Source organism: Berghia stephanieae, chromosome 11 (genome assembly GCF_034508935.2).
Source record: "Berghia stephanieae isolate SIO BIC M18660-M18661 chromosome 11, UCSD_Bste_1.3, whole genome shotgun sequence".
Taxonomy (NCBI): domain Eukaryota; kingdom Metazoa; phylum Mollusca; class Gastropoda; order Nudibranchia; family Aeolidiidae; genus Berghia; species Berghia stephanieae.
In genome coordinates, this window is record NC_088370.1 from 40,449,592 (window position 1) to 40,473,651 (window position 24,060).

The 24,060-nt window shown below is 37.0% G+C and overlaps 1 protein-coding gene across 1 annotated transcript in view; it reads left to right on the top strand.

Annotated features, from left to right (window-relative positions):
* Positions 1-3,296: 3,296 nt before the first annotated feature.
* Positions 3,297-24,060, top strand: part of LOC144956426 (G-protein coupled receptor GRL101-like) — a 74,443-nt gene continuing 53,679 nt past the window's right edge. Inside the window, exons 1-3 of the mRNA XM_078886927.1 lie at positions 3,297-3,668; positions 6,727-6,894; positions 8,378-8,485. Of these exons, the coding sequence (XP_078743053.1) occupies positions 3,605-3,668; positions 6,727-6,894; positions 8,378-8,485 (340 nt within the window). The 5' untranslated portion in view covers positions 3,297-3,604. The remainder of the gene's footprint in view (positions 3,669-6,726; positions 6,895-8,377; positions 8,486-24,060) is intronic.

Consider the following 24,060-nt stretch of genomic DNA (forward strand, 5'->3'; position numbering starts at 1 on the left):
GTTGCTGTTGACCAGGGACCCCTTGTAAAGCGCTTTGAGTACGTTTAGTGGATATTGCGCTATATAAAAGCTCATTTTTTCCACTCTTATTCAGATTTGTTTTGAACGTCACAACATTTGAAATGCTGTTTTGTAAACCTCGTCTTAATATAGAAATTATGAATAGAATTCAAGATACCTACTACTTTCAATTTGAGTTTTTAAAAAAATAAATTTATGTGTTGAACAAGTAGATATAATATTTCGGGAGTTATCCTGAAATTAGTAAAGAGAGAGTTAAAGAATCAAATTTTTTATGAAATTTAACGATTCATAATCTAACGTTACAAATCATTATTGAAAACATGATATCATTAAGCGTTACTATATAGGGAGATAACAACAAGAGATGAAGTGAGTAGGAAAGTGCCAGAAGACAATAGAGAATAAAAATTTCGCGGCGGTGATGGGGGTTTGAATCCGCGACCTTACTAGTACGACAACTCCGCCTGGCCGGGGAGAGCGTGACTCTACCGTATGAGCTATCCACGATCCCAAAAAAAGATCGTCTCTAACTCCTAGTCATTATTAGAGCCCTCACTATATAGATAGTATGCGTTTGGCTAAGAAGCTCATAACATTGCCATCCGGAAGTATAACGGACCAACACACAAAACTGTGTGTATCCATGAACGTTTATAGTCAAATGAATACAGTTCAGTGAGCATTACTCATAAACGCGGATTGCAAAAAAAACAATAACAAAGGCCTGAGTGACGTCATCTTCGAACTATCTATTTCGGGAGAGTGGTGAAATAATACGAATGTCAGCGTCATGCAAAGGAATCATTACATCTTATATTATATTATCATAATGGAATTTGTGCTATGAATACTTCCAGCTTTTAGGTCCATCCGAGTTATTTGACTTTATATTATCTCTGTCATGAAAGTTTTCATGGTTTTCTTTCAAACAAAAGCCTTTGCACTGACTTTAATGTCACGCGACACGACGACACTATAACTAACGCCTGACAGCCTTTCAAAGTATTCAAATGTAGAAAGGTTTGATTTTTCACACCAGGTCGGTCCACTTCACACTGAGGTCATGTCCGTGTAAAGAAATATCAATATAATTGAAGAAAAAACAATCAGACTGTCTTCTTTTTCTTCAATGGGAGCGACCTATAAGATAGAATGAAGTTGACGTCACTCAGGTCTTTGTTATTGTTTTTTGCCATCCGTGTTTATGATAATTTCTCACTAAACTGTATTAACCAGACTATAAACGTTTAAGGTTACACATAGTTGTGTGTGCTGGTCCGTTATACTTGGCACAAACTCTCGAACCCCCCCCCCCCCCCCCCCTCCGGTTTGCTGATAGTTTTTGCCAAGATGATGGTTATTTAAGTAGATTGATATTTGAAGGACGAGTTTTCTTGCCAAATTTATAAATAGGGTTTTTTTTTCAAAGTCAGTAACTTGTTAAATATCGACCGATTAAAATTATCTTCCTTTGGACCAACATTTTAAAAAGATTTTGTTAGGATGAGAGTCATTTTAATCGGTCGATACATGGAGGCCGAGTTTTCTGGCCACAATTTTAAATAAGTCTTTTTACAGTTCGACAGAACGACGATATATTATTGTGAAAATATTCAGACAAGATCGTGACCTGAGAAAATACACGTTTTCTATTTTTAATTTTTCAGGGATTTCATTTTTGTTGGATCAAATCTCTGTATAAAATCTTCCAAACAAAAAGTCAAGACCTGACACTAACCAGGGCTTCCAATAAATCAAATTTTAGCATCACAAACTCAATTTCAGTCACGTATTGAAAATAGCGTTTTTAAATCTTTTTACGTACAAATATACGGACGTACTCACAACAAAGATGTATCTACAATTTTGATCACTACTTGAGTTAAATACTAGGTTTAAACGGATTTCTTTTTAACAAGATGAGGGTCACTTTAATCAATCGATATTTGAAGGACGAGTTTTCTGGCCAAAATTTTGAAAACGAGTTTTTTATAATCCAAAGTAAAGCAGTAATTATTATTTTTTGAGAGAGTTTGAGAAAGGGAATACAAAACTTATAGAAGATATAGACTGTAAGAAATACAATAATAAATAGTAGGACATATCTTCATAATGGTATTCTGTTCTTTTTAAAAAGCTAGTATCATAGACACTTTGAGGACATTAGGTTTTCAGAATATTTTCGGACTTTCAATATTCTCTCTAATGCGTTTTGCCGCTGAGAGTTGAGAAAGTATAATTCTTAAACAAAGTGGTTTTTTTAAAAGTCATATGATGATTTTTTTCCGTTTGAGAACATTAGATTTTCAGAATATTTTGGGATATTCGGTATCCTATTATCTAATGTTATTGTGAAATATCCAATCGTTGAAGCGAAACAAATCACGTGAGCAATGCCTCGGCTGGACGAAAACCCGTATATTGATCGCTCGATTTGATATTATTTATATTAATTGTTTTTTCTTTCATATCGAAACGTTTTCATGGTCAAATATTTTCACGTCAAAATAGTGTGCATATTAGCGACTCCAGAAGAGTTGAATATTAAATTCATCCAATATTTATGTATCATATCTATATATATATTTTATATATATATATATATATATATATATATATATATATATATATATATATATATTTATATATATATATATATATATATATATATATATATATATATATCTGGTTATGAATTTGAGATAATGGATTTTTATGTAACATTAAGGCTCCATCAGCAACAAATCATGTGATTGATGACTCAGTCGTCCGAAATCCTGACTATAGATCGCTCCCACTGTGTACACACTTAGACTTTAAATTCAATTTTCAGAATCATGTTCCTTCCAACTTATTACCACATTGAAAAGGGTGGCTAACAGTTTAACAAATACCAAGTTATGCAAATGGGCTGGCTTGTCATATATTTGAATCCCTCTTTTTTACTTTTTCTTTTTTTGTTTTGGTGATATGCAGATCAAAGTACAAGTACCCATCAATACCAGAATCGATACATGCGTATCGCTGTCTTGTTTGCCGAACCAATCTTCAGCCAATTCATACCGATGGATGTATCGCCTTGCATACTTTATCCTGTCTCTGTGAATATCGGAGAAATAGACAGTTTTAACTCTCTCTCTCCTCATCGACCACGTTCCGGATTTCCCCCCGAAACGTCATATCCCCCCCCCCCCAACATAAAAAATTGATTTTTAAAAGACTCTTACTTAAAAGGAATAAGTACGTTTAACATTTGTCTGTTCGACTCTTGTGAGAATTGTTCATTTATTTTCTGGCCGACAACCAAAAAACCAAAACAGCATTCGTACTTTTTTGTGTTTTCCTCATGGTGTGTGCCAAACATTTAATTTATGAAGCGTGATGTACAATCGGACAAAAATTAGTTTACAATTAAATCATTAGGCGAGGTCCTGGTATGTTAATGTGTTGTTTTTATCATAGATTTTCAATCCATTGTGATTACGTGTTGTGTAGAAGTTACTTTTTACTAAATTAGTCAAAACCTTGGCGTGTGAATTCAAGTCATCAGGTGTCTTTATCCACCCCAGACAACAATACAATGTTGAGACACTCCATCGTTACTTCACTCGTCCTGGTCCTGTGTACATGCATCGACGCCGCTGGTAAGTACAACCAAATAAATAAACATGATAAAATTAATAAATAATAGCTTTTAATAGCGCAATATCCACTTAACGTGTTCAAAGCGCTTTACAAGGGTCCCTGGCCAACAGCAACATTTTAACATGTAGGACGGGACATGACGCCTGTTTGGCAATATTACTATTTTTTTTTCGGAAAGAGACAACGCTGTTCACGGCCAGGTATTCATCTTACACCTGAGTGCGGTGAAAGAATGTGAGAAAAGAACCTTCTCCAAGGGCTCAACTTTGCGCCAAGCAAGCAAGGCTCGAACCCAGAACTCTGCGATCCGAAAGTGAGTGTCATACCACAAGACCACATAGCCGCACATCCCCCTTTCTACAGCATGAAATGGATAATAGCAATTTCTTTCTATCTTTGCGATGGGAAGCTAATCTATCACAAAGTACTTTCTGCCATATCTAACAGACCTAGTTACCTATACACTGCTGGGTCAGAAAAAAAAAAATCTTGACTGCTCTGAGGATCGATCTTCGTCCCTTTGAGTGCGAAGCAAGTGCTCAACCAACTTGAGTTGTCGGGATCCCCATAGAGTGAAGTTGACGTCACTCGGGTCTTTGTTATTGCTTTTTGCCATCCGCGTTAATGAGTAATTCTTACTAAACTGTATTAACCAGACAATGAACGTTTAAGGTTACATATAGTTTTGTGTGTTGGTCCGTTTTACTTCCGTTGGCAATGTTGTAAGCTTCTTAGCCAAGCGCATACTATCTGTAACAAGACCAGGGAATTATTCAACAGGGACGTTTTTAGATAATAATAGCAACCAAACAAACGGACCGAAGAAATTGTAGCATATTAAAGATTAATCAATAATCTCACCCGATTGATTTAAATCTCACATTGTCAAGTATCTGCATTTAATCTTAGGCCATTGCAAGGGTTTTTATAAAGAGAAGATTATTAACCCTTTGCATACGAGGTCGGATTTAAGTTTTACTTAATATCATGTTCATTTTACTGATCAAAACTTTACGTCAAAATACAAGTTCACACCACGAAGGGTGAGTTGTATTCAATAGTTCAACCAACGGGATCATTTGTTTCCTTGAGTGCTATTAACGACAACTCACTAAACTGTTTGTTATGCTTGTTTTTAAGGATTTTACGGCGCTCGCAACGCATTTAGTTCATATCAGCGCCAGTAAAAAGGAAGAAAATTGGATAGTGAAAAGATTCTAGGTTTTTCAATGAAAAGGACTTGAGGAAAAAAGTAAGACAAAGGGGAGTTGGTTCAAATAGGGAACAGATGTAGACTCCAAGAGCACACCATCAGTGTACTTAGTTTGAGGTCACCTAAATGTCTCACCCAGACACCACCACAAGATCCCACTAAGAGGAATACACTCAAATGTGTGCATTATACATTCAAAATAACACTACATAACAGAGAGATGATTTACAAGGGAAAAAAATAACATCTCCCAAAACAATAACTATGCATTTGACTGTTTCCCACCCAGCCAAGCACTACGGCCAGGGCCAGGGCAAATCCAAGTAATCTCATTCCAAGACAAAGACAGAAACCAAATTGGAGAACAGATATAGGGGGATAGAAGACATAGTAAGTGCCACCCTGCCCACTATGGGAGGCCAGGAACCCCAACCAGTCACTAAACTGCGCACCTTCCTAAAAATGACGTCAAAATACACGTTTTAGTGTCTGGCTATTAACGAAAAAAAATAAAAAATAAAATTGAGCTTTATATAGCGCAATATCCACTAAATGTGCCCAAAGCGCTTTACAAGGGATACCTGTTCAACAGCAACCTGATAGGCGATATTACAATTTTTCGGACAAAAACAACGTTGTTAACGGCCAGGTACTCATTTTACACCTGAGTACGGTGAGAGAAAGTGAGTAAAGAGCCTTTTCCAAGGACTCAACTATGCGCCGAGCGCGAGGCTCGAACCCAGGACCTTCCGATCCAAAAGCGAGTGTCATACCACAAGACTACATAGCCGCACGAAAGCTACGCTTGAACCCACCTGGCACCTGCATAACGATGCAGGGCTCAATCAGATGCCCTGCAGTCTAAGGAGCATTACCACAATATCATAGATTTCAAGTTTGATTCAACTAGATAGGCGTGTTCCACAATAAAATCGAAATTTTATTATGCAACATTTACATGAAGGTGAAAAAGATAAGGTAAACATGAACCAATAATAATCTGGATACACACTCAAAATTAAACGACGATGGTATTAACAGCAATACGTTCAATATTTAATAATGTTTCCCCAAACATGATGGAGGGTGATTCTGGACATGTAATTTAAAATCTCATTGATAATATAATTGAAAATAATAATTTGTAAAATTATTAAAAGTTATATAATAATAATGATAATAATAATAATAGTAATAATAATAATAATAATAATAATAGTAATAATAACAACAACAATAAGAAGAAGAAGAAGAAGAAGAAGAAGAAGAAGAAGAAGAAGAAGAAGAAGAAGAAGAAGAAGAAGAAGAAGAAGAAGAAGAAGAAGAAGAAGAAGAAGAAGAAGAAGAAGAACAATGAATGCAGTAGGATTCAGTAGTCTGATGTCACGTCCGCCCAGCAACGAGCAGCTTGTTTCTAAACAAATAAAATCGGTAGTTTTTATTCATCATACTGGCTAGAACTTCTTTACATGTCATGTGATCAGAATGTATATAGGTCATAACATGATCAGATTTATAATGTTTTTCTCCTCTGGATACATCTTTATGCTCGTTGGAGAAGTATTTTTAGAACCGGTTACTAAGTTACTATGCGTTATTACGAGGGAAGTGACGTCTCGAATGTTGAACTCTAAGTGCGATTCCGCCAGAAACCAATGATGCAGGACGACTGCTGTGTGGTATGTTCTGGCTACATGTTTGAGAGTTTTTGACAAGATGTCGGTCATTCGAACCGATCGATATTTGAAGGACTATAGGACTATTTTTCTGGTCAAAATTTTTAAAACGTGTTATGTTTCCTCAAAATTCGGTCCTCCATGTTTGATATTATAAATATTTTTCAGAAAAATCTGTGGCTGGCAATGACGTCATGGGAGAGAGCACGGTGAGTTGTGACGTAGAAACGGCGTTTGCTTGTGACGACTCCAGAACGGAATGTATACCCGGAAACAGGAAATGTGACGGCTTGCCGCATTGCAGCACGGGACGGGACGAAAGTGTTCGGGTTTGTGGTAAGTCATTTTGCTTTCTGGATGTGTGTGAATGTGTGTAGTATGTGTGTAGTATATGTGTGTGTATGTGTGTGTGTGTGTGTGTTGATATGTATATGTATTATATGTGTATAGATAGTTCGAAGATGACGTCACTCAGGTCTTTGTTATTATTTTTTGTCATCCGCGTTTATGAGTAATGCTCACTGAACTGTATTAATCTGACTATAAATGTTCATGGCTACACACATTTTTGTGTGTTGGTCCGTTTTTCTTCCGGATGGCAATGTTATGAGCTTCTTAGTCAAGCGCATACTATCTATAGGTGCGCTTGGCTAAGAAGCTCACAACATTGCCATCCGGCAAAATGACGGACCAACACACAAAACTATGTGTAACCATGAACTTTTATAGTCTGGTTAATACAGTTTAGTGAGAATTTTGTGTATTGTTCCGTTATACTTCCGTATGGCAATGTTGTGAGTTTCTTAGACAAGCCCACACCCTCTATATATGTGTGTGCGTGTGTGTGTGTGTGTGTTTGTATATGAGAAAAGTAACTAAAAATGATTGATTTCCTGTAGGAATGTGCCATTATTTCATTGAGGATAAAGCTTGGCATAAGCTCTTTTAAATATCTGTACCGGCGCTTCCTTCATGGCTGTGAGAGGAAAGGTCTGCGATTAAATAAAAACAAAAATAATAATAATGTAAAGCGCTTTAAGCACATTTACTGGATATTGCTCTATATAAAGCTCAATTTTATTTTTAAAAAAATAAAATTCCCTTTATTCATCCCATATGGGAAAATGTTCTCTGGGTTTATTCCAAGGGAAGACTGGAATAACTAAAGCGTACATTCCGCCAAATTAAACAGACTCAGCTACCCATTCACTGTTGGATGGAGAGTGGGGGAGGGGGGGGGGTCATAAAAAAAATCTGGGCTGCACCCGGGATCGATCTCGGTCCCTTTGCGTGTGAAGCGAGTGCTCTACCAACTGAGCTATCGGGACCTCCTTGAAACATGGCGATACAACCAGTTATTCCTAAACCTACGTGGAAGCAATATTGAACTAACCATTTTCAGTGCGGCTACGTGGTAGGACACTCGCTTTCAGATAGGAAGGTCCTGGGTTCGAGCCTCGCTCGGCGCATAGTTGAGTCCTTGGAAAAGGCTCTTTACTTACATTCCGTCACCAAACTCAGGTGTAAAATGAGTACCTGACCGTAAACAACTTTGTCTCTTAGGGGGGAAAAATGTAATATCGCCTAACAGGCGTCATGTCTTGCTCAACATGTTATTGTTGCTGTAGGTCAGAGATCCTTTGTAAAGCGCTTTGAGCACGTTTAGTGGATATTGCTCAGATGTTAAAGCTCAAGAAAGTGTTTTTGGACATAAATTAAATAAGGAACATAATCGGCGGATAAAATGATTCCCCTAATAACGTTCATCACACCCCCCCCCCATCCTACCCCCTCCTCCTCCTCCTCTTCACCTTTTCAGGTTGTCTGTCCACTGAGTTCCAGTGTAATCTGACCCATTGCATTGACCTGGTCAAGAGATGTGATCGACAACAGGATTGTATTGACGGCTTGGATGAACGCGGCTGTGGTAAGGATATGATAACTTCTCCATAACCATTGCCATTATCATCACCACCACCACCACAAAACCATCATTACAACCTCTTCATCATCATCATCATCATCATGATCATCATGACCCTCGCTATTATTAACACCACCACCACCACCACTACCACTATTATCACTATCACCAACATCATCACAACCACCATCACCACTGCCACCACTACCACTATCACCAATATCACCAACACCACCACAACCATCATGACCACGAGCACCACGTCTACCACCACCACCATCACCACTGCCACCACTATCACTATCACCACCATCACCACTATCACCACTATCACCAACACCACCACAACCATCATCACCACGAGCACCACTATCACTATCACCACCATCACCACTATCACCACTATCACCAACACCACCACAACCATCATCACCACGAGCACCACCAGCACAACCACCATCACCACAAGCACCACCACCATTATCACTACCATCATCATCATCATCATCATCATCATCATCCTCATCATCATCATCATCATCATCATCATCATCATCATCATCATCACAACAACCATCACTACCATCATCATCATCATCATCATCATCATCATCATCATCATCATCATCACCGTCACCACCACCACAACCACCATCTAACTACCACCACCTAGGCACCCACCCCATCACTCCAAATTATAGCCACATACAAAACGACAAACATAAGCACAACCTGTCATTGCTGCATACAAAATTCCCTGGCAACAAATTGCCAAGGATTAACAGAAATGGCCTGCTTTCCTTTCTTTCTTTCTTTCTTTCTTTCTTTCTTTCTTTCTTTCCTCGCCCTTCTGTCTTTTCATTTACGATGAACTTCCCTGTTAATATTAAAAGCTTCCCCCCAACCTCTTTTCCGTCCTGCTCTTACTTCTTTATCCCCCAAGTCTTTCAAAAGCCATCAAAAAACGAGGTGAAATCCATTCATGTTTTAACCAGTTAACTGCCTGCCGTATTATTAAAAAAAAAAAAACACGTATTTAAAATTTGGCCAAAAAAACTCATCCTTCAAATATCGATCGATTTAAATAACTCTCATCTTGACCAACCCCCCCCCCCCTCAAGTCTGAGTCTTCCCCCAAAGTCTTTAATGCGTCCCAGGTTTGAGAGTTATTTTGACCAAGATTAGGGATATTATTTTAATCGATGGCTATAATTTGAAGATCAAATTTTTAAATACGTGTTTTTCCAGAGAACTTGGTTATCTGGTCAAGAACAAAAGGATTTCCGAACCATCTTGTTTCGACAACGATTATTGTTGATTCCTTGTTGTAGGATTTGTATAATGCAGGTGAATTATAGAGGTTTTACTGTAAAACCCAAAATCCCGTTCATGACATAATAAAACTGCAAGAAAACACCGAAGACTAAATGGGAATTTTGTCATTTATTTCATCTTGAGTTTATTTATTTTTTCAGATTCAAATATTGATTCAATTTTAATGAAACTGTTAAAATCTTCCTTGAAGTGTGTGTGTGTGTGTGTGTGTGTGTGTGTCTGTGTCTGTGTGTGTGTGTGTGTTTGTGTGTGATCAGTGACTTTGTGTTGTAAAATTTGGCTTTCAAATCACTACTCACTAAATAATGCAGAGCGTAATCCCTTCCAAAATCCCTTTCATTTTACATTTCATTGTTATGCAATCTGTGAAGATGGAAATAAATTGACATCACTCAACTCTTTGTTATTATTTCTAGACAGCCGTTTTTATGAGTAGTTCTCATAAAATTCTATCAATCAGACGAAAGATAGTATGCGCTTGGCTAAGAAGCTCTAAACACGGCCATCCGGAAATAAAACGGACCGCGTTTATGAGTAATTCTCACTAAACGGTATTAACCAAACTATAAACGTTCATGGTTTCACGCAGTTTTGTGTGTTGGTCCGTTATACTTCCGGATGGCAATGATGTGAGCTTCTCAGCCAAGCGCATATTATCAATTGATAGAACGAAATTGACGTCACTCTGGTCTTTGTTATTGGGGGGGTTTTTTGCCATCCATGTCTATAAATAATTCTCACTAAACTATATTTACCTGATTATAAACGTTCAAGGTTACACATAGTTTTGTGTGGTGGTCCGTTATATTTCCGGATGGCAATGTTGTGAGTTTCTTAGCCAAGCGCACAGCATCTGATCTATAGATAGAACGAAATTGACATCACTCAGGATTTTGATATAATTTTTGCCATCCATGTTTATGAACAATTCTCACTAAACTGTTTTAACCAAGATTACACATCGTTTTGTGTGTTATCCATTTTATTTCCGGATGGCAATTTCAGATTCTTAGACACGCGCACACCATCTATAAACGTCCAAGGCTACACATAGTTTTGAGTGTTAGTACGTTAAATCCGGCTGCGGAAGTTGTGAGTATTTTTTGGCTAAACGTATAGCATCAATTGTAACAAATCACCAGTAGTTGACGGTCTGCTATGGCAATGAACTTTTTTTTCTTCATTTTTTGCAAGAATATTTGTATTCCAAATTAATATATTTTTAGATTATGTTGATCCCAGTTTGTCAGAACTAGAGCATTTATAGAGCACATGCAAGATCTATAACCAAGAGAAGCAATTAACATGTAAGACGAGACATGACGCCTGTTAGGCGATATTTCTATTTCTTATGGACAGATACAACGCTGTTAACAGCCAGGAACTCATTTTACACCGTAACTCTCTCCTTACCTATCATTTTCAGTATTTTCCGAAAATGGCAGGCTTACCCAGCAGAAAAAATGGATTTTTAAAACTCAACAAGCTCTCTACAAAACAACGTTATTTTCTTATTAATTAAACACAGATCATTCTTCAAAGTTTGTGATGTACAAAATAAATCTGAATTTTTAAAAATGTATATTTTGTCGTAACAAATGTTACGATTTTGCTGTTGGTGGTAAGGAGATGGTGAGAGAATGTGAGTAAAGTCTTTTCCAAGGAATCAACTATGCGCCGCTCAGAGCGGATCTCGAACTCAAGACCTTCCGATCATGAGTTGTATTCAACAGTTCAACCAATGAGATCACTGGATTCCTTGACCACTACTAAAGACAACTCACTAGGCGGTCCACAAACCTAAAAATAACGTCAAAATATTTGATTTTACTGGGTTTTAGCTCAGGTCGAACCGTAGCCTTCGTGAACTTTTAATTAAGCACCAAATTGACTTCGACATAATTCTCTTTTTGTGACGGCTGGAAGCATAGAGATAGTATGAAATTGACGTCTCTAAGGACTTTTATTGAGAGGAAGAGAGGAAGAGAGAGATAGAGAGAGAGAGAGAGAGAGAGAGAGAGAGAGAGAGAATAAGTAGGAGTGAAATATCTGTTCAATGTTATAGTTATCATATAACGTTATAACAAATGTAACTAAATGACAAATTGCCATATTTATGGACAATAAAGATCTATTATTATTATTATTATTATTATTATTATTATTATTATTATTATTATTATTATTGCTTTTTTCCCATCCTTGTTTATGAGTAATTTTTACTTAACTATATTAACCAGACTATAAACGTTCAAGGTTACACATAGTTTTGTGTGTTGGTCCGTTATACTTTCAGGTGTCATGTCTCGTCCTCCATGTTAATGGTTGCTATTGGTTTGGGACCATATTAAAGCACTTTGAGCACGCTTATTGGATATTGTTCTATATAATGGTCGAGTGGTTAAGGCTTTGCGCTGTCATTGGGAATGTCATCGGGTTCAAGCCCCGATTCAGGACCATTCGTTTTTTTTTTCCTTGGGCAAAATTATTAACCCCCCCAATTTGCTCATTTGGACAACATGGCGGGTGATTCCTGTTGACATCAGACATGGTGCCGTTGTGAATGGGCGGAATTTCAATTTCTGTGAATGAAAGAATGCATGAATGAATGAATGAATGAATGAATGAATGAATGTGGGAATATTTACGTAAAGAAATGATCAGACAAATGAATGAATGAATGAATGAATGAATGAATGAATGAATGAACGAATGTGGGAATATTTACGTAAACAAATGATCAGACGAATGAATGAATGAATGAATGAATGAATGAATGAATGAATGAATGAAAGAATGTGGGAATATTTACGTAAACAAATGATCAGACGAATGAATGAATGAATGAATGAATGAATGAATGTGGGAATATTTACGTAAACAAATGATCAGACGAATGAATGAATGAATGAATGAATGAATGAATGAATGAATGAATGAATGAATGAACGAATGTGAGAATATTTACGTAAACAAATGATCAGACGAATGAATGAATGAATGAATGAATGAATGTGGGAATATTTACGTAAACAAATGATCAGACGAATGAATGAATGAATGAATGAATGAATGAATGAATGAATGAATGAATGAACGAATGTGGGAATATTTACGTAAACAAATGATCAGACGAATGAATGAATGAATGAATGAATGAATGAATGAATGAATGAATGAATGAATGAAAGAATGTGGGAATATTTACGTAAAGAAATGATCAGACGAATGAATGAATGAATGAATGAATGAATGAATGAATGAATGAATGAATGAATGAATGAATGAATGAACGAATGTGGGAATATTTACGTAAACAAATGATCAGACGAATGAATGAATGAATGAATGAATGAGTGAAAATGGCAGAATGTATACGTGAAAAAATAAAATGACACAGGTTCGAATAAATAAATGAATCGGTGAATAATGCATGAATGAATAAATGAATAAATGAAAGAATGAATGTTTGCATGAATGAATAAATGGAAAATTGAGCGGATGAAGAAATGGGATTATAACTGAATGGGATCTGGAGAGGACAATGAAATGAATGCATACATAAATGAAGAAATGGACAAAGAAGGCACGAATTTATAAACGAACTGACATCGGCAGAAACCTTATCAAAGCACCAAGGTTGGATATCCAGGTCATTTAGGAATATTGTCTTATTCTAAAAAAACAACAAAAACAAAAAAACAAAAACAAAAACAAAAAAAAACATTTTTTATGAATTTGGTCAGAAACTCGTCCTTAAATATCGATCCATTCAAATGACCATCTCTTATAAAAAATTTTTTCTCAAACCTGGGACTTCCTTGAGGACTTTTTCATCCAAGTCCCAGGTTTGATACGTTTTTTGACAAGATGAGGGTTTATATAGATAGTTCGAAGATGACGTCACTTAAGCCTTTGTTGTTATATTTTGCCATCCGCGTTTGTGAGTTATTCTCACTGAACTGTATTAACCAGACTATAAACGTTCATGGATACACATAGTTTTGTGTGTTGGTCCGTTATACTTCCGGATGGCAATGTTATGAGCTTCTTAGCCAAGCGCATACTATCTATAAACTCTTTCCTTACCGATCATTTTTAGTATTTTCCCAAAATGGCAGGCTTACCCAGCAGAAAAATTGACTTTTTAAACCCAAACAATCTCTCTACAAAATAACTTTATGTTCTTATTAATGGGAGCAATCTATATTCATGTTTTCCTCCAACCAGGTCATCAATCACATGATTTTTTGCTGTCCAACGATTGGATTTTTCTTCACAAATATAGATAGTTCGAAGATGACGCCAATCAGGCCTTTGTTATTGTTTTTGCCATCCGCGTTTGTGAGTTGTTCTCACTAAACTGTAATAACCAGACTATAAAAGTTCATGGTTACACAGAGTTTGTGTGTTGATCCGTTATACTTCCGGATGGCAATGTTGTGAACTCCTTGGCCAAGCGCATTCTATCTATAAACACGCTGCTTTGTTATAAACATACCCATGTGTCAAGCTGAACAAAATAACCAATCGCGATGTTAGATATTAAAAAAAAAACTGTGAACACTATTCACTGTGTGTGTCACCTTGAACACATTTTGCAATGTGACCAATGACCTCGAGCACATGGAAAGTTAATATAGATAATGCCCATTAAACAAAGACCATGATGATGTGTCTACAAAATAACTCTGGATAAGAAAAAAAAATGTATATTTTGTCGTAAGAAATGTGAGGATTTTGCTGTAGGTGGTAAGGACAGGGTTAAAACCGATCGATTAAATATGACCTTCTCTTATCAAAAACTATCACACCTGGGATTTCCTTGACGACTTATTTTATCAAGTCTCAGGTTTGAGAGTTTTTTTTACAAGATGAGAGTTTATATTAAAAATCGATCGATGTTTGGAAGGTTAATCCTTATGTCCTAAATTTTTTAATGTGTTTTTTCAGAGTACGACAGAATAAGATTTTTGCATTTTGATTACATTTCCATAAATACTTTATTTCAAAACACATTTTCCTGTTTGGCCAAAATAGGACACAGCATTAAATTGACAAAAATACTTTCGTTTTCATTTTTGGCCAAAAATATTCACTTACATTATCAAGAGTTTACAATGATAAAAAAAAATGTTACAAAATCTCAAACTTTACATAAACATCAAGTTTGAGACTTTTTAAAAATAAATGCTAAGATCATATTAATCAATCGATATTCGAAATAAACTTTCTCTGGCCAAATTTGACAAAAAGATATTTTGGCATGATTGGATTCGGCAGAATTGATTGTTTTGGTCAAACCTTTTCCCCCTCCTACCCGTTCCCATTCTGATAACGTGACAAACGGGAAGGAGAAAAACTGATTTAAGATTGACCCCGAGGAGGATTCAATCTGTCCTCAATTTCCGATTTTGGCCAGTATTCAAATAGCCAATTACATTTATAGCATCGTGGTCCGTTTGAAAATGGAGAAAAACGGCCAAACATCGATAAAACGCTTTTTTTAGCTTGGGCGATCGAAGAGTTTCTGCAATGACAGAATTTTATGAAGGATATACAGAGAAGTGATAATACATGGAACGAGATAAAAAAAAAGTTAGCTCGGGATAGAGAAGGATGGAAACTGTTTGTCTGTGGCCTATACCCTGACCCAGGGTGAAAAAGGCAATGATGATGATGATGACTTCGGGAGATAAAAGAAGAATAAAAGCTGTTTTAAATGTGAAATAACATAAAAAACAAAGCAATATTCATACGCTGGTATTTTTTTTTTGGTATAAACTTTGCGATTGGATAATAAGACAAAATAGAGGAAACGAAATTGACATCACTCACTCAGCTCTTTGTTACTGTTTTTAGACATCCATTTTAACGATTAGTTCTCACTAAATTCAATCAATCAGGCTATGAACGTTAAAGATTACACTCAGAGTTTTGGGTGTTGATACGATATATCCGGTTGTGGGTTTGTGATTATTTTACCTAAACGCATAGCATCAATACGAGGTTCCCAAAATTCTAATTTTTTTATATTTTTTTATTTTTAGAAATTCCAAATGTTTGCGAAGATAAAGCCTCGGCATGTCGACAAGGACAATAGGCTTCAACAGTCATGACGTCACTTCCCTCGTAATGATGCATAGTAACTTAGTAACTGGCTCTAAACTATCGGAACAATGGCGGACGCCCTTATGAAATATTTCTCCGACGAGCATAAAAGTATATCCAGATGAGAAAAACATTATAAATATGATCATGTTTTGACTTTTATACATTCTGATCACATGACATATGAACAGTACTAGCCAGCATGAAGAATAAAAAGTACCGATTTTCTTTGTTTAGCACCATGCTGCTCGCCGTTGCTGGGCGACGTGACATCAGACTATTAAATCCTATTCCGAATTATATTCTTTCATTTTTTTCCCTTTCTTAATTTTGTTAAATAAAACCGCATTCCTGAAGAAGATTGTCATCCTTATTGAGATGTTGAAAGAGAGAAAGTGAAAGTGTAGTGTAGGCTAGCCCCTGATCACAAGATCAGGTAGGGAAATGCATTAGATCAGTTGTGAACAAGACATTCAGTGACTGGAAAGACTCGGCGACAGGCCAGTGGCCTAATCAAGCGACGTCGAGACCTTCTATTCCATTCTATTCTATTTGAGATGACAAAGAATCATTTAAAAAAAGAAGAATCTTTAAAAGCTATAATATTGCGATGTGTGTGTATGTGTGTGTGTGTATGTGTGTGTGTATGTGCGTGTGTATGTGTGATTGAATATTTATTGTGTGCCAGACTTGATGCATGTCATATTCTCATTCTCCTCGTCAGTCATCTGATATCATTGTCTTTACTGTCTCTTGTGTCTATAGATAGTATGCGCTTGGCCAAGGAGTTCACAACATTGCCATCCGGAAGTATAACGGACCAACACACAAACTCTGTGTAACTATGAACTTTTATAGTCTGGTTAATACAGTTTAGTGAGAACAACTCACAAACGCGGATGGCAAAAACAATAATAAAGGCCTAAGTGACGTCATCTTCGAACTATCTATAAAATAATGGAGGGCAATGAATGTTGCCTTAATCCATTTGTTTGGAGAACTTTTGCGGCTGTATAGTCTTGTGGTATGACACTCGCTTTCGGATGGGAAGGTCCTGGGTTCGAGCATCGCTCGGCGCATAGTTGGTCCTTCGAAATAGGCTCTTTTCTCCTCGTGATACATTGAGTGATGGTTAAGATAGCTCTCAACGTGCGGCTAAGTGGTCTTGTGATATGCCACTCGTTGAGAAGTTGGATGTAAAAATCGATGTGAAACCTTAAACGTTGATAGTCTGATTAATATGCGACGATGTAGTCTAGTGGTATGACACTCGCTTTCTGATCGGAAGGTCCTGGGTTCGAGCCTCGTGCTCGCGCATAGTTGAGTCCTTGGAAAGGCTCTTTACATTCTCTCACCGTACTCAGGTGTAAAATGAGTACCTGGCCGTTAACAGCGTTGTCTTTGTCCGAAAAATTGTATATCGCCTTACAGGCGTCATGTCCCGTCCTAAATGTTAAGGTGTTGCTGTTGGCCAAGGGCCCCTTGTAAAGCGCTTTGAGCATGTTTTGTGGATATCGCGCTATATAAAAGCTCAATTAAAAAAAAAACAACTTTTAATCTCCATAAAATGTTCGATGTAAAAATCGATGTGTCACCTTAAATGTTAATAGTCTGATTAATGCAATTTAGTGAAGACTACACATAAAATGGCGGGCGAAAAACAATTTTTAAATAAGAGTTGGGTGACGTCAATTTCGTTCTATCAATAGTCTAATAGAGAGAATTCAGTGAGAACTAATCACTCGAATGACGGTCTGATAGCAATAATAAAGAGCTGAGTGACGTCAGTTTTGTTCATTCAATCATGAAAAATATGTTAAGTTTTATTCAAGAGTTGAGCTTTTATATAGCGCAATATCCACTAAAGGTGCTCAAAGCGATTTACAAGGGGTCCTTGACCAATAGCAACACTTAACATGGAGGACAAGACAAGTCGCATGTGAGGCGATATTACAATTTTATTCCGACAGAAACAACGCTGTTAAAGGTCAGGTACTCATTTTACACCTAAGTACGGTGAGACAATGTGAGTAAAGAGCCTTCTCCAAGGACTCAACTATGCCCCGAGCGAGGGCTCGAACCCAGAACATTCCGATCCGAAAGCGAGTGTCATACCACTAAACCACATAGCCGTACAAGTTTTATGTACCAGAGAATAACACATAATATCATCTGGGTCGAGGATGAAACAGATCTAATCTTGTTGATCTTTTCCTGACTAATCTGCTAATTTCCCAACTACCAAGTCACTTCCTTTGATTTGCCTTCGACTGACTCAGCCTTTACTTATCACTCGATATTGATAGTATAGATAGTTCGAAGATGACGTCACTCAGGTCTTTGTTATTGTTTTTGCCATCTGCGTTTGTGAGTTGTTCTAACTAAACTGTATTAACCAGATTATAAAAGTTCATGGTTACACATAGCTTTGTGTGTTGGTCCGTTATACTTCCGGATGGCAATGTTATGAGCTTCTTAGCCAAGCGCATACTATCTATACTTTTAAGTTTTAAAAAAATCTAAAAATTTCTCTTTATTTATCCCTTTGGGGAAATTTGTCTCTAGGATGAATTCCGAGGGAAGACTGGAATAACCCGGGTGTCAGTCGCAGTGCAGCGCCGCAAATTGAGCTAGGGCGAGGTGACTTGCTCGAACTCGGTACCTTTACAAAAGACCGTACCGCTGAGCCACGCTGTCCCAGATCAATCTTACCAACACAAAAACTGTGTGCAGTATTAAACGTTTAAAGTCTTGTCGAAGGTAGCCTTAGTTAACTTATAAATAGTATGCGCTTGACTAAGAAGCTCACAACATTGCCATCCGGACGTATAACGGACCAACACCCAATATATGTGAACCTTGAACGTTTATAGTCTGGTTATTACAGTTTAGTGAGAATTACTCATAAACGCGGATGGCAAAAAAACTATAACAAAGACCTGAGTGACGTCAACTTCGAACTATCTATATCGTGCTTTAAATCTAACCAACGTTGTCGATCCGAAGCAATAGGATTCAACAGTCGTGACGTCACTTTCCTCGTAATGACGCATAGTAACTTAGTAACTGGTTCTAAACTATCGGAACAATGGCGGACGCCCTTATGAAATACTTCTCCGATGAGCATAAGAGTGTATCCAGAGGAGAAAAACATTATAAATCTGATCATGTTTTGAATTTTATATATTCTGATCTCATGGCATGTGAAAAAGTTCTAGCCAGCATGAAGAATAAAAAGTACCGATTTTTTTTTTTGGTTTAGAACCAAGCTGGTCGTTGCTAGGTGGACGTAACATCAGACTATTGAATCCTATTGTCTGCAGTGCCTGACTATCCTTAATAGTGTTGAGATTCTGTTGCTGATTTTCTAATGTCCTTAGATTATAATAAAGTAAATAAAATAAATAAAATTGAGATTTATATAGCGCAATATCCACTAAATGTGCTCAAAGGGTCCCTGGTCAACAGCAACATTTAACATGTAGGACGGGACAAGACGCCTGTTAGGCGATATTACAATTTTTCGGACAAAGACAACGCTGTTAACGGCCATGTACTTATTTTACACCTGAGTACGGTGAGAGAATGTGATTAAAGAGCCTTTTCCAAGGACTCAACTATGCGCCGAGCGCAAGGCTCGAACCCAGGACCTTCCGATCCGAAAGCGAGTGTCATACCACTAGACCACATAGCCGGACGGGTAAAGTTGTTATTGGCCTTCCCCTAAATGAGTCTCCATACTTTTTGAAATACGCCGTCATTGCAATTGGATTCAATAGTCTGATGTCATGTCTCCCAGCAACGGCGGCCATCGTGGTTCTAAACAAAGAAAATCGGTACGTTTTATTATTCATGCTGGATAGTTCTTTTCATATGTCTTGTGATCAAAATGTATAAAAATCAAAACATAATCATACTTATAATGTTTTCCTCCTCTGGATACACTTTTATGCTCGTAGGAGAAATATTTCATAACGGCGTCCGCCATTGTTCCAATAGTTTAGAGCCAGTTACTAAGTTACCATGCGTCATTACGAGGGAAGTGACGACATGGCTGTTGAAGCGTATATTGGCAGGCATTTTTGAATCTCATCTCAGACTGTGACCAAAAAGACGCCATCTTTGTTCCAGAATTCCGACTGAGAATGGTGTTTCATTAGTTTTGTTCTTTTATACAGACGTGTTTGGGATTTTGGTTGGATAACGACTTTTAGTACTTTTCTCAATTGCTTATCTTCGTCTGCTTTTCTTAAGGTTTGTGTGCCTCAGTTATACAGTAGGACTGACACTATAGTAGATAATATGAGAGAAGATAGAATGAAATTTATTTATCCATTTCTGGAAATTTACATTGGGTATTGCCGTAGACTAATGCATTTCTGAAAATAATTTAAACAAATAAATAAGAAAGAAATATAATGGCATAGGTGACTCATCGTCTCAAAACGGTATTATGTCGGAAAGAGCCATATTCTTAAAAGCCGAATTTCATGTTGTACTGGGCAAATATATAAATTGTTGGCATTAGCACTCTAAAATATGGTATCCGTTCTCCTCAATAAATCATGTATACTCAACACTAGTCTGACATTTCTGGCCATAAATTCAATTTTCAACATCTTAACCAACCCGACATAATACCGTTTTGAGGCGAAGGGTCACATAGAAGTAAACCACCAAAAAGCTTAACAAAACTAAACACACGCCAAAAATAAAATGGTGACATGATGAGAGAATAAATTCGCACATTTGGTCTAAAGCCTAGTGTACATTGGTGCGTTCAATACAATCGGAAATATCCGATAGACGTCAAGACTTTTCTGCCAAGCCTAGTAATAAATTGTGTATTTAAAAAAAAGAGCTTTATATAGCGCAATATCCACTAAATGTGCTCAAAGCGCTTTACAAGGGGTCCTTGGTCAACAGCAACATTTAACATGCTTTTCGTTTCATAAACTTCCTCCAAAGCGTATTGAACATGGGATTATCTAGATGAACAAAGGTAATCCAGTCCCCCATCTTTAAATAAATAACAATGTGAAAGTGACTGTAAGCTTCAATTTAATATACAAAACAGATTAAATGGACGTTTCAGATTTCCCATTTTTCAACAAAACAGAACGAATGAAACACTACAGACGAATGAGATAATGTGGTAGTGGCGTTGTTAAGATTAATACTATAAGAGAGAGAGAGAGAGAGAGAGAGAGAGAGAGAGAGAGAGAGAGAGAGAGAGAGGGGGGGGGGTTTCTAGTTTCTATATTTTCATCTTAATTATTCATCTCAACAACGTCACTACGTATATTAAATTGAAGCTTACATTCAATTTCACATTGTTATTAATTTATGTCTTCGAGCTTCGAGCAGCAACATTTACATTACGACAGTAGGCACGAGATTCTTAAACCCAAAACGCTTTGATGGGCGAGTTACTGAAAATATAGAAACTATAACCCACAACAACCCCAACCCCCTTCTCTCTCTCTCTCTCTCTCTCTCTCTCTCTCTCTCTCTCTCTCTCTCCTCTCTCTATCTATCTATCTCTCCTCTCCTCTCTTCCTACATTTTTCTATCTACCTCTCTGCTTGCCTATCTGTCGATTCTCTCTTTCTATGTAAATTCTATGTAAACACCCCCCCCCCCCCAAATCATCAGCTCTCAAGCTCTATCGTTCCAAGAAATTGGAGATAGATAGAGAGAGAGAGAGAGAGAGAGAGAGAGAGAGAGGGAGAGAGAGAGGGAGAGAGAGAGAGAGAGAGAGTTCCAAATTGGATACAATGCGCATTACTTTTGATGTCTTAATATTTACCTAAGGTAGCTGACCCAGTTTTACACACAAATCAATCACACCATGATGAAGGCGAATTTGACTTTTGATGTAGATTACGTAGATCGACTTTATCTTAATTAAAGAAATTCCTCTTATTCAAAATCAAACAATATTTTTTATAACATTTGTGTTAAAAAAAAGGTTGATTTGTTTACTATTCTGGTTAATTTAAAAAAGTCTTTAGTAAAAAAAAATAATTATAGCTTTTATATAGAGCAATATCTACTTAACGTGCTCAAAGCGCTTTTCAAAGGGCTCCTGACCAACAGCAACACGTAACATGTAGAACGAGACACGACGCCTGTTAGGCGATATTACAATTTTTTTTCCAACAGAGACAATGCCGTTGGCGGCCAGGTAGGTACTCATTTTACACCCGAGTGCGGTGACAGAATGTGAGTAAAGAGCCTTTTCCAAGGACTCAACTATGCACCGAGCGAGGCTCGAACCCGGGACCTTCCGATCCGCCAGCTAGTGTAATACCACAAGACCAAATAGTCGGACAAATCTAGCGAAGTCTTCTTTTTGTTAACATTTCAAAATCTTAATACAGAAAGGACGTGCGGAAGAGTTCCCTCCCGTCGTTCTGGTTTCCTTTAATAATGTATCCATGGTTGTTGTTTTTTATTGTTGACTGAAGAAGGGTTTTGGCCCGAAACGGTCCTTGTTTAGTATTTTGTTCGGGTTTTTTTTCTTTTTAGTTTTTGAAGCTGTCAGACGTCTTTATTACTTTATTTTAAAAGGAGAGGAATTGTTTCTTCTTCCTCCACTTTGACTGCAAAGAGCACATAAATTCGAGACGGATTGTAACATGATTTGGTACAATGGGAGCAGTCTATAGATAGTTCGAAGATGACGTCACTCAGGCCTTTGTTATTGTTTTTGCCATCCGCGTTTGTGAGTTGTTCTAACTAAACTGTATTAACCAGACTATAAAAGTTCATGGTTACACAGAGTTTGTGTGTTGGTCCGTTATACTTCCGGATGGCAATGTTGTGAACTCCTTGGCCAAGCGCATTCTATCTATATTACCCTTCCATTTGCTCGAGGACATTGGGCACATTGCAATATGTGCTCAAAATGACCCACACAGTGAAAAGTGTTCACAGTTTGAGAAATATTAAACATCACATTTTGTCATTTTGCTCAGCGTGACTCATGGGTATGTTTACAACTTTCATAAACAAAGCAGCGTGTTGACATTTATTGAGAAATGTCCAATCGTTGTACAGCAACAAATCATGTGATCGATGACAAGGTTGGATGAAAACATGAATATAGATCGCTCCCATTATAAACAATATAATCATATGCCAATGTTCGCACAAGTTCCGTTTCATATCAATTTGGATGGTATTAAAGGCGAAGGGTACTTATTTGCAGATCATTGGCTAAGAAGCCCACAACATTGCCATCCGGAAGTATAACGGACCAATACACAAAACTGTGTGTAATCTAGAACATTTATAGTCTGGATAATACAGTTTAGTGAGAATTACTCGTAAACACGGATGGCAAAAAGCAATAACAAAGACCTGAACGACGTCAACTTCATACTATCTATAGGCTCATTGTTTTAATGAAAACAATCCCAAACAATCTCAAAATATTGTCCATCACAACAGTGTTAAACCAAGCCTATAATTTCACCCGGTTATCAGATCTGCAAATATGTGTACGTTGAAAAAAGGACAAGTTGGCTATCTCATGATTTTTAATACATAAGTTTAACTCTCTCCTTACCGATGATTTTCTGTATTTTCCCAAAATGTCAGGCTTACCCAGCAGAAAAAATGTTTTTTGAAATTCAAACAATCTCTCTACAAAACAACTTTATGTTCTTATTAATTAAACAAAGATCATTGTGATGTGTAAAATAAATCTGAATAAAAAAACATATTATGTCGTAACACATATGACGATTTTACTGTAGGTGGTCGAGGAGAGAAAGACTATTTTAGTTCAGCACATGATGTTATTGTTTCTCATTAAATCATCTTATCTTCAAAAAATGAATGATCTTTCAATGAAGATTGGTAAGATTTATAGTTCTTTCCTGAATTTGGATTTATTTTTTTTTAAAACATTCCTTCAGAGCCATAAGGCTCATCGAGCCGGAGTTAATCCCAATTTCTATCGCGTGAAACAGACAATAGCAATTGCTTGCTACGCTTTGGATAGGATACTAGTCTAATATAATATCGCAAAGCATTTTCTACCATGTCAATTAGACCCAGCTACCCAATCACTGCTGGGTGGACAGGGAGAGAGGGATCCAAAAAAAAAAATCTCGACTTTACCC